Consider the following 19,123-nt stretch of genomic DNA (forward strand, 5'->3'; position numbering starts at 1 on the left):
CCAAGTACCGCATCATGTTTAAAGGGAATTTTTACTTTTAAACTAATATGACATAAGACTGCAGCCCCTGCACTAATATTAGAACCATGACTGAGGACATGTTCCCCCTCCCACCACAAACCCCAAAGAAAGGCTAAAAAAAAGCAAAAGTAAAAAAAAACTAGAAGCCATGTTGACTATTTAACTTTTCCTTTGTTTGGTCTTTCACTTTTTTCACCTGTCTTAAAGCTTTTATGTGTTGTTTGATAGGGAACCTTTTTTGCTGAGATAACTGCCTGTAATCACATTCTTTCCACGGCCAATATACAAATTAGGGATGCACTGATCTGATACTTTAGATCGGTATCGACACCGATCCAAGCATTTTGGGTGGATCGGGTATCGGTGGTGCGTGACCGATCCAAAACTGATACCCGTGGTGGTTGATTAATGAACAGCAAACATCATGGACTATTGCTTTAACTTATAAAAAAAAAATACACATATATTAAATTGCATTAATGAAAATAAATACAATAAATTTTATAGGAAATATGTTGCATAACCGCCTGCGACAGACAGCAAGTTTAGCAGGCACCCTTTCCATTTACCTCAGTGTGTTAAACTTGTCGCTCATTTGGAAGTATTTTACGCTTGATTGAGCAGCACTGCAAATTGTAATGTCTGTAAAGCCAAAGTTTCCAGAGGTGGATGTAGTATTCCGAATTACAATACAACAAATTTAATCGAGCATCTTCAGAAGCATCATGCAAAAGAACTCATGGAGTTCGCGCAAGTTAAGTGGAACGAGGATGATCCGTCAAGTCACCCACCCTGTTTCCCTGCCCACCCCCTGACCTGCCCCCGGAAAACCACAAAAAGGGGGACAGGGGAGGGGGCGCGGAGGTGAGTGTCGCCCACGGCCCCGTAAGGTAAGTGGCGAAGTCGGGGCGAATCCTGAACCAGGTTTATGTCATTGGTGACGTCCGTATACTTAGACATGGTTGTTCTGCCGGTTGTTGCGATGTTGCAAGGTTTACTGTTTAATACATTTTACTTTGTGTTGCAGGAGTTTTTATATAATATTCACTTTAAAATATTGTCTTTTCTTCAGAAAATAATTTAATGTAATAATTGCAGTATATATGGTTTAGATTGTTATACCACTAACTGTTAAACGTTCTGTTTATTACTGCATTAATACTTTTTTAGGGTTTCTTGTTTTTTCATTTTTCACCCAGTAATAAGGATATTTTTGTATTTTTTTTTGCCAGAAACAAATAAATCTTTAAAACTAAAGAATGTATACAACTTGCTTATTTATAAAGGTAGAAAAGAACACAGATATCGGATCGGTATCGGTATTGTCCAATACCGGCAAACTCTGGTATCGGAATCGGATCGGAAGAGAAAAAGTGGTATCGGTGCATCCCTAATACGAATGCAATTTATCTACATCTGGAAAGAAATCCGTCACATCCACTTTCTTCCCTTTTATCTCAGTAGAGATCATCTGCATCTGCTATTATCTGAAAATCTGATAGATCTGACCAGCTTTTATCATCTTTGATAACACCCTCCTGACCCTGTATTATTGTATCAGAAGTCATCATCATCAGCATTAAGAGAAAGAGAGGGACAGAAAGATAGAGGGAGAGAGAGGGAAAGAGAGAGAGGGAAAGAGAGGGAAAGAGAGAGAGAGGGAAACAGAGGGAAAGAGAGAGAGAGACACTACGACATGTTTAGTGAATCTCTGGTTAAATTTCAGAAGGCTCCTAAGGACGCTAAACACAAATTTTATTCAGAGATTATTTTAGACAATGCTAATAATCCTAAAGTGTTATTTGACACTATAAATGTGGCTATAAATCCTGTCCAAATTATACAACCGGACTTTATTATCAGCTGGGAAGAGTTTCAAAAATTCTTCAAAGGGAAGATTGAGAACCTTCGTGCCCTTATACCAAAAGCAGGGGTGGTTGTTCCCTGTCCGTTACCTTGGACGTCCACTAGGGTGTGCAGTGACTTCCACCCTACGAATCTAGCTGCTCTAGCAGACATTATTGCACATTTAAAACCTTCCTCTGCAAATGACGACGTGATGCCACCGCGGCTCTTTGAGCGGATTGTGGATAGCGTGGGTGATAATATCCTGAACTTAATTAACAAATGGTTTAGCCAGGGTATATAAATATGTCCATTTGATTTTAAACATGCTGTTGTGACTCATCTGTTAAAACATCCAAACCTTGCTATGGATGACCCAAGTAATTTCAGGCCGATTTCTAATCTGCCATTTCTAGCAAAAGTGTTAGAAAGAATTGTTTTTAAGCAAATCCAAGACCACCTGTGGTTAAATTCCATAACTGAGGTCTGTCAATCTGGGTTTAAATCAAGGCACAGCACTGAGACAGCACTGGTGAAAGTGCTTAATGACATCCTTTTGACTCTGGACAGAGGTTTTGATTCTCCTAGATCTCAGTGCTGCATTCGATATGGTGGATCACAATATTCTAATCCAGTGTTTGGAATCTCGGGTTGGCCTAAACGGGAATGTCTTAAAGTGGTTTAAATCTTATCTTGTTGATAGATCTTTTTCGGTGTGTGTAAAAGACTGTATGTCCCTGAGGTCACCGTTACTGTGTGGGGTTCCTCAGGGATCGATTTTAGCTCCTGTTTTATTTCCCTATATATGCGACCTCTTGGCTCAATCTTTCGGAAATATAACATGTCTTTTCACTGCTATGCGGATGACATACAGATCTATTTTTCAGTAAAACAGTCAAACTGGGATGATTTTGGCAATCTATTAACATGTATGCAGGAGGTGAAAGACTGGTTGGCAGCTAACTTTTTAAAATTAAATGAGGAGAAAACTGAGGTTATAGTTTTTGGTCCTGATGCCCACTTAGTTTCCGAGCGACTAATAGATACCTCCTTGTCATTTCCCAGCTCTGACAGGGTTAAAAGCCTGGGGTTTATCTTGGATTCTTAGTTAAAAATGGATAAGCAAATACATTCTGTGGTTAAATCCAGTTTTTTTTACTTACGGCTCTTAGCGAAACCAAAGCATTTCTACCTAGTACAGACTTTGAGAAAGCGATCTCTGCGGATGTTTTTTTCTACAATGGACTTTTGTAATTCTCTGTATGTTGATTGATAAAAAATCTCTGGCACGCTTGCAAAATATACAAAATGCTGCAGCCAAGAAAACGTACCATGTTACATCTTTATTGAGATCCTTGAATTGGCTGCCAGTCCGTTATAGAGTACATTACATGATTATTGTGCTGGTTTTTAAAGCACTACATAATTTGGCACCACATATCTTTCAGTTTTTTTGTCGGTATAAACTCCGTCTAGTCGCTGAGATCAGAGAACCAAAATCTCCTTGTGACGGTGAGAACTAATTATAAACACAAGGGGACAGAGCTTCTCGCGTGTTGGTCCTGTACTATGGAATGACCTTCTGCACTAAGTCAGATCAGCAAAGTCGCTGGCTGTGTTTAAGGCCTTGTTAAAAACCCATGTATTAGAGGTGGCATGGGGGGCAGTGGGCTTGGCCGGTGGGTTTTGGCTAGTGATGGGGTAGCTTTCTGTTGTTTTAATGTCTGCTTGTTTTTTTATTTTTCTTATACTGTATTGTGGTTGTGTGCTACTCTTACATTAAATGTTTTATATGACTGTTTGTGAAGCACCTTGGGCAACGTCAGTTGTATAATCGTGTGCTATATAAATAATAAAAAGAAAAAGAAAGAAAGAGAGAGAGAGAGAGAGAGAGAGATAGAGAGAGAGAGAGAGAGAGAGAGAGAGAGAGAGGAGGGAAGAGAGTGTTAAAGGGAGAGGGAGATAAATTGAAAGCGAGAGAGAGAGAAATGTTAGTGAAGAACTTTACCGTTTCGTCCATTAATGCAGGCTGAACACCAAAGAAAGGTCTCATGGCCATGGCAGGCCGTATCTCAGCGCCAGGCTCAGCAGGCCGTGGGGCGATACACACTCCACCGGTCTCTATGGGAACAACAGGATTACACACTGTTACACACAGCCATTACACACAGCCATTACACACTGTCACACACAGCCATTACACACTGTTACACACACCCATTACACACTGTCACACACAGCCATTACACACTGTCACACACAGCCATTACACACTGTCACACACAGCCATTACACACTGTTACACACACCCATTACACACTGTCACACACAGCCATTACACACTGTCACACACAGCCATTACACACTGTTACACACACCCATTACACACTGTCACACACAGCCATTACACACTGTTACACACACCCATTACACACTGTCACACACAGCCATTACACACTGTTACACACACAGCCATTACACACTGTCACACACAGCCATTACACACTGTTACACACACAGCCATTACACACTGTCACACACAGCCATTACACACTGTTACACACAGCCATTACACACTGTTACACACAGCCATTACACACTGTTACACACAGCCATTACACACTGTTACACACAGCCATTACACACTGTTACACACACCCATTACACACTGTCACACACAGCCATTACACACTGTTACACACAGCCATTACACACTGTTACACACACAGCCATTACACACTGTTACACACACAGCCATTACACACTGTTACACACAGCCATTACACACTGTTACACACAGCCATTACACACTGTTACACACACAGCCATTACACACAGTTACACACAGCCATTACACACTTTTATTTGCATTGCACTTTTAACAATTTCCCCTTGCCTCAAAGCAGCTTTACAGAAGTATGGAAACAGAAGAGTGAGAAAAATAAATAAATATAATAATAATAATAATAATTAATAATAATAATAAGATGAAAAAATAAGAAGAAAAATAAATAAGTGAATATATACAATTAAAGTTTAAAATTAATTTAAATACTATATTCAGTATCTATCCCTATCTCTAATGAGCAAGTCGGAGGCGACAGTGACGAGGAAAACCTCCCTGAGATGATAAGAGGAAGAAACGTTGAGACGAACGAGACTCATCCTCATCCTCATCTGGGTGACACTCTACAGTAAACAGTGTAAACTCCAGTATATTTTAATGAATGTATTAATGACCTGTCTGCCACCATGTGTCCACCAGGGGGCATCGTCCTTCTCCCACCATGTTGTAGAACCAATCCCACGCCTCATGATTGATGGGTTCTCCAACTGACAAAAAATCAACAAGTATAAGACTCGTCACCAAACGTCCAGCGTTACATTACAGAGCATGATGCAGCTTAATTATAAATACAGGAGAGTTTACATTAATCAGCAACACCTCCATAAGGAGAACAAAATCATTATGAGTTTAACACACACACACTCACACACACACTCACACACACACTCACACACACACTCACACACACACTCACACACACACTCACACACACACTCACACACACACTCACACACACACTCACACACACACTCACACACACACAAACACACACACAAACACACACACAAACACACACACAAACACACACACACCTGAGCCGAGGATTCTGAGTGACGAGCGGTCGTAATTCTTCACCCAGCTGTCCTCGTACTTCAGCAGCAGCCTGAGAGCCGTAGGTGCAGCATAAAACTGATTAATCCTCAACCGCTGTACCGTCTCCCAGTACCGACCTACACACACACACACACATACACACACACACGTTTGGTACAGAAAATATTTGGCGAGTGTGTGTTTGAAATGTGTGATCTGATCCTAACATACTTAGGTTTAACTTTAAAATCTGATCATTACTCAACAAGATGAAATTCTGTTTAATTTCTTTCTCTGGTTTTATTTATATAATTATCCTCCTTACTCCACCTGTAACTACTGAATCAGAGTGTACTGATCAGAGACGCTAACACACTGCAACTGTCCTGACTTTACTGCTTCAAAATAAAACCGAGCGGCTAATGGATTTAACTAGCAACATTAACACTGTATTACTGACAGGGCTTTGAGCTTTGATTTTACACACACACACACACACACACACACACACACACACACACACACACACACACACACACACACACACACACAGTTTCTTATAATATATTTCATATTAAGATTTGTTTGTAGTGATTTTAAGTAATTGCACAGACCTGCTGTTATAATTTAGATTCTTGTGAAGTGTGTGTAAGAGTAAGAGCTGTGTGTGTGTGTGTGTGTGTGTGTGTGTGTGTGTGTGTGTGTGTGTGTGTGTGTGTGTGTGTGACACATTAACCTCAGAGCAGTGATTTATCTCTGTAAGAAGAGCTGAAATTAAATAGTAATTATGTAAATATGTAAGTATGATTTACAGTTACAGCACATTTTATATATCGTCGCCTCATCACACAAGGTGTGTGTTATTTCCTTATTAAATACTTACAGCTAAGCAGATAAAAGGTCCAGACTGGGTTACAGTGTGGCCTTTGTCTTTGGAAACTATTGCTGTTAAAACTCCCAATATGAAGTCCAGGAGCTGTTATTGCCAGTGAAGAAACCATCATTAGTCTAAAAAAATAACTAAATCAGGCCAAAGGAGTCACTGGTGAATTAAAGAATACCAAAAGGTCCAGAAAACAGAATAATTATTTCTCTGGTGAAGAAAACCTCCTTCCTAGCAGTTTTAATAGTTAATGCCAAGTTAATGACAAGCTCCTGTATAAGGTCCATCAGGTCATCAGGAACCTGAGTGTCCTACACACAGCCCTGAGCCCAGCACCACTAAACACCTTTGTATAGGATGATCTGGAGAGCAGATTGTGTGCCAGACCTTCTCACTCAACATCACTGACTGGTCTCAATAATTGTCTTGTAGCTGAATGATCACTAATCCACAGCCACAATCCAACATCTAGTGGAAAATCTTCCAGAAAACTGGAATTTATTAGAACAACAGAGGGAATCAATCTGGAATGACATATTAACACGCACATATGGGAGTTAGGGTCGGACCGAGGTGTTGCAGGTGTGAGCAGATTGACTGCCTTCTTTATTCACTGTCCTGATAGATGGTCAGACAGGCAGAGGCTGAGGTGGGTGGGTCTGAGGTGGGTGGGTCTGAGGTGGGTGGGTCTGAGGTGGGTGGGTCTGAGGTGGGTGGTTAGGGGATGTGGTAGGGTTAGTGGTTAAGGTGTCCATCAAGTGTCTGCTGCTGGAACCCTGAGCAAGACCCTTAAGACTCAGTTGTATAAAAAACAGATAAAACGTACAGTAAGTAGGTTGTAGGCTGTCCACATGTCCAGGTGTGGTTGTCATGGGCCTTACAGTTATGGTGATTCAAAGCAGGTGGAAACAGTAGAAGATCAGGGACATGTTGAAGGTCTCCCTGGTTGGCACATATTCTCAGTACATGGTCCGGTCCTGTGGCTTGTATCTGGGCACAGTGAGAGTTCTGCATGCTGTCGGGTGGTGCAGGTATAGATGGTGTTGAGATCATCTGATATGGAGGTATTAGTTTCTGTAGCATTATATTTGATAGTCTCTGATTGCCTGTAGTTATTTTTAGGAGGCTTGGTGCCGGGCTTCAGCTTGTTCCTGGCTTCACTCAGTGCCACCTTGTCACCAGCCCAGTAAGCTGCATCACAGGAGTTCAGCAGGACTCTCAGCCCTCGATGGGTCCAAGGTTGTTGGCTTGGGAGCTGATTGTTAGAGATTTGAGACTAAATCACCATTGACACTTTCCCTCATGTATTGTGATACTGAAGGCTAAGGTTGGGTCTGTTGGTACACACACAGCTATATACTGCTACACACAGCTATATACAGCTACACACAGCTATATACAGCTACACACACAGCTATATACAGCTACACACAGCTATATACAGCTACACACAGCTATATACAGCTACACACACAGCTATATACAGCTACACACAGCTATATACAGCTACACACACAGCTATATACAGCTACACACAGCTATATACAGCTACACACACAGCTATATACAGCTACACACACAGCTATATACAGCTACATACACAGCTATATACAGCTACACACAGCTACACACACAGCTATATACAGCTACACACAGCTATAAACAGCTACACACACAGCTATAAACAGCTACACACACAGCTATATACAGCTACACACACAGATATACAGCTACATACACAGCTACACACACAGCTATATACAGCTACACACAGCTATATACAGCTACACACAGCTACACACACAGCTATATACAGCTACACACAGCTATATACAGCTACACACAGCTACACACACAGCTATATACAGCTACACACAGCTATATACAGCTACACACAGCTACACACACAGCTATATACAGCTACACACAGCTATATACAGCTACACACAGCTACACACACAGCTATATACAGCTACACACAGCTATATACAGCTACACACACAGCTATATACAGCTACACACAGCTATATACAGCTACACACAGCTATATACAGCTACACACAGCTATATACAGCTACACACAGCTACACACAGCTATATACAGCTACACACAGCTACACACACAGCTATATACAGCTACACACAGCTATATACAGCTACACACAGCTATATACAGCTACACACACAGCTATATACAGCTACACACAGCTATATACAGCTACACACACAGCTATATACAGCTACACACAGCTATATACAGCTACACACAGCTATATACAGCTACACACAGCTATATACAGCTACACACAGCTATATACAGCTACACACAGCTATATACAGCTACACACAGCTATATACAGCTACACACAGCTATATACAGCTACACACAGCTATATACAGCTACACACAGCTATATACAGCTACACACAGCTATATACAGCTACACACAGCTATATACAGCTACACACACAGCTATATACAGCTACACACAGCTATATACAGCTACACACAGCTATATACAGCTACACACACAGCTATATACAGCTACACACAGCTATATACAGCTACACACACAGCTATATACAGCTACACACAGCTATATACAGCTACACACACAGCTATATACAGCTACACACAGCTATATACAGCTACACACACAGCTATATACAGCTACACACAGCTATATACAGCTACACACACAGCTATATACAGCTACACACAGCTATATACAGCTACACACAGCTATATACAGCTACACACAGCTATATACAGCTACACACAGCTATATACAGCTACACACACAGCTATATACAGCTACACACACAGCTATATACAGCTACACACAGCTATATACAGCTACACACACAGCTATATACAGCTACACACACAGCTATATACAGCTACACACACAGCTATATACAGCTACACACACAGCTATATACAGCTACACACAGCTATATACAGCTACACACACAGCTATATACAGCTACACACAGCTATATACAGCTACACACACAGCTATAAACAGCTACACACACAGCTATATACAGCTACACACACAGCTATATACAGCTACACACACAGCTATAAACAGCTACACACAGCTATAAACAGCTACACACAGCTATAAACAGCTACACACAGCTATATACAGCTACACACAGCTATATACAGCTACACACAGCTATGATGCTGGTGACTCTAAAGTGATAAAAAGGCATCTAAATGTTCCAGATCAGTGAACATTCATTCCCTACCGCTTATCCGAACTTCTCGGGTCACGGGGAGCCTGTGCCTATCTCAGGCGTCATCGGGCATCGAGGCAGGATACACCCTGGACGGAGTGCCAACCCATCACAGGGCACACACACACTCTCATTCACTCACACTCACACACACACACACACACACACACACACACACTACGGACAATTTCCCAGAGATGCCAATCAACCTACCATGCATGTCTTTGGACCGGTGGAGGAAACCGGAGTACCCGGAGGAAACCCCCGAGGCACGGGGAGAACATGCAAACTCCACACACACAAGGTGGAGGTGGGAATCGAACCCCGACCCTGGTGGTGTGAGGCGAACGTGCTAACCGCTAAGCCACCGTGTCCCAGATCAGTGAACAGTGTGAGACAGTAGATGTTTGTGCTGTAGACAGATAAACAGCTAAAAGCCTGCACTAAGCTCATGTTCATTATTTCTGCTTTGAGACAAAGTGAAGTGTGAAATAAATGAGAAATTTAATTATTTATTTAACTACAATATCGTGTGCAGACAAAATAACTTCATAAACACACATTTATGGACCTGACTGTAGATGATTCTGTAGAAGCTCCACACTGTACTTTATTTACTGTGTGTGTGTGTGTGTGTGTGTGTGTGTGTGTGTGTGTGTGTGTGTGTGTGTGTGTTACCTGGATTGGGATACACAGGTGTGCTCTCAAACAGCACAGTAGTTCCTCCGTTAGCGAGCGGTCCGTACACAACGTAACTGTGACCGGTGATCCAACCGACATCAGCAACACAGCCGAACACATCACCGGGGCGGTGATCAAAGACGTGCTGGAGAATTAATTCAGTTTATTAACACTTTTAACACTGAACAATGTCTCAGAGCAGCTTTATAGACATACAGAACAATAAAACTTATAAAGTTTAAAATAGAATTACTAAAAATAAACATCAAGAAGGATATATAACACACATCCTCCATTAACACTACTGAACACACACACACACATCCTCCATTAACACTACTGAACACACACACACATCCTCCATTAACACTACTGAACACACACACACATCCTCCATTAACACTACTGAACACACACACACACATCCTCCATTAACACTACTGAACACACACACACACATCCTCCATTAACACTACTGAACACACACACACACATCCTCCATTAACACTACTGAACACACACACACACATCCTCCATTAACACTACTGAACACACACACACACATCCTCCATTAACACTACTGAACACACACACACACACACATCCTCCATTAACACTACTGAACACACACACACACACATCCTCCATTAACACTACTGAACACACACACACACACATCCTCCATTAACACTACTGAACACACACACACACACATCCTCCATTAACACTACTGAACACACACACACACACATCCTCCATTAACACTACTGAACACACACACACATCCTCCATTAACACTACTGAACACACACACATCCTCCATTAACACTACTGAACACACACACACATCCTCCATTAACACTACTGAACACACACACACACACATCCTCCATTAACACTACTGAACACACACACATCCTCCATTAACACTACTGAACACACACATCCTCCATTAACACCACTGAACACACACATCCTCCATTAACACTACCGAACACACACATCCTCCATTAACACTACTGAACACACACACACATCCTCCATTAACACTACTGAACACACACATCCTCCATTAACACTACTGAACACACACACACATCCTCCATTAACACTACTGAACACACACACATCCTCCATCAACACAACTGAACACACACATCATAAACACTACTGAACACACACATCATAAACACTACTGAACACACACATCATAAACACAACTGAACACACACATCATAAACACTACTGAACACTTATCAGTATTATTATGATTATATATTTATTTGATTTACATTTATTAATTAAACACAAAGTTAAACACTGAAGTATAAAGACTGAAATAAAGCATAATACAGTGAAGGTCGTTACTATGGAAACATGAGTATGTTTTATCTTATCCCACCTGATTAAACACCACTGGTCACATGTGGACATGAGAAACAGCCAACTTCCAGGAATGTGTACACACACACACACACACACACACACACACACACACACACACACACACACACACACACACACACACAGGATCTAATCACAGTTTCAGCTCAGTTTAGGAAAGTGCTGTAACTGAGACTGTGGTGACGTTTTATAGAAGAAAACAGTTTCCACAGAAAGTGGGTCCTTTAGTTCTGCAGGTTCCTGAGATGTTAGCAGTCATGTGGATGTAGATTTAATTATTCATGGAGTAAATGATACGTCACGATTCAGAACTCAGACATAACTACAGAACAAACACTACTCAGAATTTATACAATTATTAACATGTAAAGGTGAGTGAGTGTGTTTAAAGGCAGTGGTCAAGAAAAAAAACTAATATGATGCTTCTATTCAAAAAGCTCTTGGTAGCTGCAGAGGTGAGAACTTCACATAGGTGGATGTGGAGCTCAGTAAATGCACTGAGCAGCAGCATGAGTGACTTTAACCCAACGTAATTACTGAAGTAATTAATCACCGACTCTGAGAGTCATCATTGTGATGGTTTATAAAGTGTGTGTGTGTGTGTGTGTGTGTACGTATGTATGTGTGTATATATCTGTCTGTCTGTGTGTGTAGGTATGTGTGTCTCTCTGTGAATGTATGTGTGTGTGTGAGTGTGTATGTATGTGCCTCCTTTTGTGTGTCTCTGAGTGTGTGTATGTGTCTGTGAGTGTGACTCTCTGTGAATGTATGTGTGTGAGTGTGTGTGTATGTGTGTGTTTGTGTGTGTACGTATGTATGTGTGTGTATGTGTGTTGTGTGTATGTGTGTGTGCGTGTATGTATGTGTGTGTTTGTGTGTGTACGTATGTATGTGTGTGTATGTGTGTTGTGTGTATGTGTGTGTGCGTGTATGTATGTGTGTGTTTGTGTGAGTGTGTGTGTGTGTATGTGTGTGTGTGTTGTGTGTGTTGTGTGTGTGTGTTGTGTATCAGCTCTCACCTGGTGTGTTAGAGCCGCATACAGCAGGTATCCAGCCTGAGTGTGTACGATGCCTTTGGGTTTCCCCGTGCTGCCTGATGTGTAGAGCAGAAACAACATGTCCTCACTGTCCATTGGCTCTGGAGGACAGACACACGATTCCCTCGCCATCGCCTGGGACACCAAATTAATCACAGTCATGTAAATATTGAGGTTAATAAGAATATTAATACGACTAATAATAACAATCATAACCTTTTAATGCAGACAATATAAATAATATCACTACTAATAAACACATGGACATCTCAGCTGATGATGTTTAATAATTATTCAGTATAATTATTATTATAATTATAATTATTCAGTATCCTGATAATGTTATCGCTGTTATCTCCGATCTTTATCTCACATGTGATAGAAATCATAAATCTGACACAAAAATAAACAACAATTACAATTTAAATCTCTCAAATATGAAACTTTTAAATGTGGGTAATTAATAACGATGTTGTAATGAACATCAGATGATTAGAATGAATAATAACATAATTATAATGAATATTAATGAGTGTTCTTAAAATATGTAACATCTTCACTCATACAATAATCATCATCATCATCATCATCATCAGTTTATTATGTAATCCTCTGACAGTGAGGTGATCGCCTGAAAAAACACTTCTGTATACAGTCTGACAGAACAAAGAACATTTATTAAAAATACTTAGATTTTATATTTATTTAAATAATTACAAATCATTTTAACACACAGTATTTCTTAGAAAACATGTTCTAATAGATTTGAGTAAAATAGAGTGAATAGAATCTGAGACCTTTGTTACATTAATGCAATACTAAAACATTATGCTTAACAAGCCCCGCCCTCACCTCCTCCAGGGGTGTGTCCAGTTCCCCCATCGGCACACTGTGATTGGTTCTCTGAGCCACGAGGACACTCTTCACTGAGGGACAGGACTTTACTGCCACATCCACCGTCGCCTTCAGATTGCTCACACGTCCACCTCTCACACCCTGATTACTCGTGATCACCACCTTACACTCAGCTGTGTGTGTGTGTGAGAGAGAGAGAGTGAGAGAGAGAGAGAGAGAGAGAGAGAGAGAGAGAGAGAGAGAGAGAGAGAGAGAGAGAGAGAGAGAGAGAAAGAAATAGTGAGAGAGAGAGAGAGAAAGACAGAGAGAGACAGAGAGAGAGAGAGAATGAGAGAGAGATTGCGAGAAAGAGAGAGAGAGAGAAAGAAAGAGAGAGAGAGAGATTGAAAGAGATTGAGAGAGAGAGATTGAAAGAGATTGAGAGAGAGAGAGAGAATGAGAGAGAGAGAGATTGAGAGAAAGAGAGAGAGAGAGATTGAGAGAAAGAGAGAGAGAGAGATTGAGAGAAAGAGAGATTGAAAGAAAGAGAGAGAGAGAGAGAAAGAGAGAGATTAAGAGAAAGAGAGAGAGAGAGAGAAAAATTAAGAGAAAGAGAGAGAGAGAGAGATTGAGAGAAAGAGAGAGATAATATCAGGTATTATTATAATTATACAAAAGTGATGAGTAAAATCTCCTGCTACATGAACCTCTCTTTTACTCAATGAATCCTGACATAATCATCTCTGAATTTGCCGTAACATCAGGGAGGACGTGGTGATGAGAACCCTGGTGTTCAGTACATGGTGATGAGAACCCTGGTGTTCAGTACATGGTGATGAGAACCCTGGTGTTCAGTACATGGTGATGAGAACCCTGGTGTTCAGTACATGGTGATGAGAACCCTGGTGTTCAGTACATGGTGATGAGAACCCTGGTGTTCAGTACATGGTGATGAGAACCCTGGTGTTCAGTACGTGGTGATGAGAACCCTGGTGTTCAGTACGTGGTGATGAGAACCCTGGTGTTCAGTACGTGGTGATGAGAACCCTGGTGTTCAGTACATGGTGATGAGAACCCTGGTGTTCAGTACGTGGTGATGAGAACCCTGGTGTTCAGTACGTGGTGATGAGAACCCTGGTGTTCAGTACATTCAGGTTGTCAGCTGACGTTATTCTGTAGGCACATAACGGTGCAGAACCTAAACCTGAGCAACTGATGAGCGTCAGGTCAGCGCACTGCCCCACAGGCTCAGGCTGATCTCTGATCATTTCTCCCTGGGTTTAAAGTGTTGGACAGTTTTAAGAGACTCAGAAAGCTCTTTTCTTTGCTTGATGCAGGCCAATAACCTTCTGAAGAGAGGAAGGTCTTTTCCAGCTATTCCCACATGGTTGTGTATTAATAAGAAGCTCCACTGCATCAGTTAAATACAGGATGCAGATGAATGCAGGATACTTACTTCTTACTTTACTTTATTTCCCAAAGGGGAAATTCTCTTCCACAACACTGTACTTGTTCGACACACACAACATAAACAGTCAACATACTAATGGCGGCGCAGCAGTAGCACGCAGCATCCACTCCGGATACAATATGGTGCTATTTACATTTTTTAACCCAACTATTCCTAGTGCATGTACACCAGAGACAACAGTGTGACCAGCTACATTGGCAAGTGCATTGATGACATGACCATCTCCAAGACCATCACCACACACTCCAACCAGAAGCCGTGGAGGATTGCTGAAGTGCTGCTGAAGACTAGAGACCTAGCGTTCAGAACGGGGGACATGGCGGACCTAAGAACAGCAAAGCGAGCCATCAGAGAAGCAAAGCACACACATTCCCAGATAATTCACTGCCACTTTCATGACAGCGGAGACTCCCGGCGCATGTGGAAGGGCATACACACGATCACGACCTACAAGACAGCTTCCCTCCTTGATGCATTGAATGACTTCTACACTCGGTTTGAGGTGCAGAACAACGTAGCAAGACCATCCCTCCACCCAACGATCAGTTACTGTCTATCCACGGCCGACGTGAGGAGAACTCTATGCAGAATTAGCCCACGGAAGGCAGCTGGACTAGAAAACGTTCCTGTCAGGGTTTTCAGGAAATGTGCAGAACAGCTAGCGGATGTCTTCACTGACATCTTCAAGATTTCCCTGAGCAACGCTATTGCTCCTACGTGTCTCAAGACAACCACCATCTACCACCGTGCCAAAGAAGTCTACAGTGTCCTGCCTCAATGATTACCGTCCCGTCGCACTCACACCAATTATGATAAAGTGCTTCGAGAAGCTCGTCATGAGGCACATCAAGACCCAGTTACCCCCCTCACTGGACCCCCTACAGTTCGCGTATCGTCCAAACGACTCCACTGACGATGCCATTACCACGGCCCTCCACTTAGCCCCCACCCACCTGGACAATAAAGACACTTATGTACGAATGCTGTTCATAGACTTTAGTTCAGCATTCAGTACAAACATCCCTCAGCACCTGTTTGTGAAGCTGAGCTGCTGGGACTAAACACCTCCCTCTGCAACTGGATCCTGGACGTCCTGACTAGGAGACCTCAGTCAGTCCGGATCGGGAACAGCATCTCCAGCACCACCACACTGAGTACTGGAGACCCTCAGGGCTGTGTGCTCAGTCCACTGCTGTTCACTCTGCTGACTCACGACAGTGCAGCAATGTACAGATCTAACCAGACCATCAAGTTCACCGATGACACGACCGTGGTGGGTCTCATCAGTAAATACGACGAGTCAGCGTACAGAGAGGAGGTGCGACATGTAACTGCATGGTGTAGAACCAACAACCTGTCTCTGAGTGTTGATAAAACTAAAGAGATGGTTGTGGACTTCAGGAGAACACAGAGCGACCACTCTCTGCTGAACATCGACAGATCATCTGTAGAGATCATCAGGAGCACCAAATTTCTAGGTGTTCATCTAGCGGAGAACTTCACCTGGTCCCTCAACACCAGCTCCATCACCAAGAAAGTCCACCAGCATCTCAACCCCACACACACGCTCTTCACCCCACACACCCCACACACACACTCTTCACCACACACACACCCCTCATACACGCTCTTCACCCCACACACCCCTCACACACACTCTTCACCACACACACCCCACACACACTCTTCACCACACACACACCCCTCATACACGCTCTTCACCCCACACACCCCTCACACACGCTCTTCACCACACACACCCCTCACACACGCTCTTCACCACACACACCCCTCACACACACTCTTCACCACACACACTCTTCACCACACACACCCCTCATACACGCTCTTCACCCCACACACCCTTCACACACACTCTTCACCATACACACCCCTCACACACACTCTTCACCACACACACCCCTCATACACGCTCTTCACCACACACACCCCTCACACACGCTCTTCACCCCACACACCCCTCACACACGCTCTTCACCACACACACCCCTCACACACGCTCTTCACCACACACACCCCTCACACACACTCTTCACCACACACACCCCTCATACACGCTCTTCACCACACACACCCCTCATACACGCTCTTCACCCCACACACCCTTCACACACACTCTTCACCATACACACCCCTCACACACACTCTTCACCACACACACCCCTCATACACGCTCTTCACCACACACACCCCTCATACACGCTCTTCACCCCACACACCCCTCACACACGCTCTTCACCACACACACCCCTCACACACACTCTTCACCACACACACCCCTCATACACGCTCTTCACCACACACACCCCTCACACACACTCTTCTCCCTCCTGCCATCTGAAAAAGGTAGCAAAGCATTCAGCTCTCACAACCAGACTGTGTAACAGTTTCTTTCCACAAGCCATCAGACTTTTCAATAACTGAACTGTACCGAGCACATTTCTCACACACACACACACACACACACACACACACACACACACACACACACACACACACTTATGGACTGCACTGACCTACACAAAATACACACACTTCCAACATACATCCATGTTTTCAGCACCACCATGTAAAACTGTTTGATTGATGGTTTTGCACATAGTTTTTGCAAACCGTCGTTTTCAGCTGTGTCAAATCTCCCATGAGCTCAGGTTCTTGGATCAACTCTGTTCTCCTGAGCTTCCTGAGTGTCCTTTCATGCCTTCACATATTCTGAAGAAACCTCCGACTCGCACTTCCTCCACCCAAACTCCTTTGGTTGACCTCGTAGACCAGAGAAGCCAAACTAAAGGCTGTCTTCAACCTTGCTGTCCTGAGCTTGGAACTCCTCCCTCTCCTCCATCTCCTCCTTTCGCCCATATCCTCCCTCTCTCCCCCGCTTTAGCATCTTCTCCCCTTCTCCTTCTGAACCTGGATCCCCAGATTACACTCCTACTTCTCCTAGGCCTGAGACACTGAGCCTGGTTACTTTGATTAAGTTTATGATTACAATAAACTTCTTTTCTTGTTTACACTTTGACTCAGGTGTGGTTATTTATATGTTACTCATATATTACCTTAAAACTATCTGAGGTCTAGTCCCACATGTCTTATGACACCAATTATACATAATAATACTTTACAATACCTCATATAACTGCATATAATACTAATGTCTTCAGTCTTAGTTAAATACAGGTGGTGTTTTTTTTAACCCACACCCTCACTGTTCATGAAGGGAAAAACCAGACTAAAAAAGCGAGTGTTATATACGATGGTTAAAATTTTTATGGAAGGAGTCACTGGTGTCAGAACTTCATAAGTTTTTTGACCTCAGTAGAAACTTTGTCCTCACCGTCCTGAATCCTGCCTGCCAGAGCGTCAGAGCTGAATCCAGCAAACACCACGGTGTGAACGGCTCCGATCCTCGCACACGCCAACATGGCCGCCACCGCCGTGGGACACATGGGCATGTAGATGGCCACACGGTCTCCTTTCCTTATGCCATGGCTCTTTAGCATGTTGGCTAGTCGGCAGGTCATCTCCAACAGCTCTCTGGGGAAAGTCCAGATCACTGCTGGTTACAAATCCTGAGAAATTCTCAATTCTTTGTTAATGCTAATTTAAAACATTCCTCTCATTCATTCATTCACTCATTTTCTACCACTTATCCAAACTTCGCGGGTCACGGGGAGCCTGTGCCTTCCTCTCATTATGTGAAATAAAATTTATTTAGATCAGACTTTTTATTTGAATCCATAACTGTACATTTATCTTAATTACTACAGCAGATTAACACTAAGAGATGACCAAGGTCAAAGGGTGACATTCTTATGTAAATACAATCAACACACACTCAATAAAAGACAGTGGAATGTGATGTTGAATTAAATAAATCCATTTTTTTAATCTCTCTCTCTCTCTAACTGTAAACGCCACTCCGGAGCTCCCAGTGTTCTGAGTTCCTGGTCTGATCGTCTCTTCTTATGGAGCGACTTCATCAACCCTGATGTTCTGCCCCTGGTTGGAGTCTCGTCACCC

The 19,123-nt window shown here is 42.6% G+C and overlaps 1 protein-coding gene across 1 annotated transcript in view; it reads right to left on the bottom strand.

Annotated features, from left to right (window-relative positions):
• The window catches only part of acss1 (acyl-CoA synthetase short chain family member 1), a 31,013-nt gene that overhangs the window by 5,937 nt on the left and 5,953 nt on the right, over positions 1-19,123 (bottom strand). The window contains exons 3-9 of the mRNA XM_027176641.2: positions 18,438-18,637; positions 13,630-13,805; positions 12,760-12,912; positions 10,334-10,481; positions 5,527-5,664; positions 5,107-5,199; positions 3,875-3,987 (exon numbers count right to left, since the gene is read on the bottom strand). Coding sequence (XP_027032442.1) covers positions 3,875-3,987; positions 5,107-5,199; positions 5,527-5,664; positions 10,334-10,481; positions 12,760-12,912; positions 13,630-13,805; positions 18,438-18,637 — 1,021 coding nt within the window. The remainder of the gene's footprint in view (positions 1-3,874; positions 3,988-5,106; positions 5,200-5,526; positions 5,665-10,333; positions 10,482-12,759; positions 12,913-13,629; positions 13,806-18,437; positions 18,638-19,123) is intronic.

Source organism: Tachysurus fulvidraco, chromosome 12 (genome assembly GCF_022655615.1).
Source record: "Tachysurus fulvidraco isolate hzauxx_2018 chromosome 12, HZAU_PFXX_2.0, whole genome shotgun sequence".
In the NCBI taxonomy this organism is placed as follows: domain Eukaryota; kingdom Metazoa; phylum Chordata; class Actinopteri; order Siluriformes; family Bagridae; genus Tachysurus; species Tachysurus fulvidraco.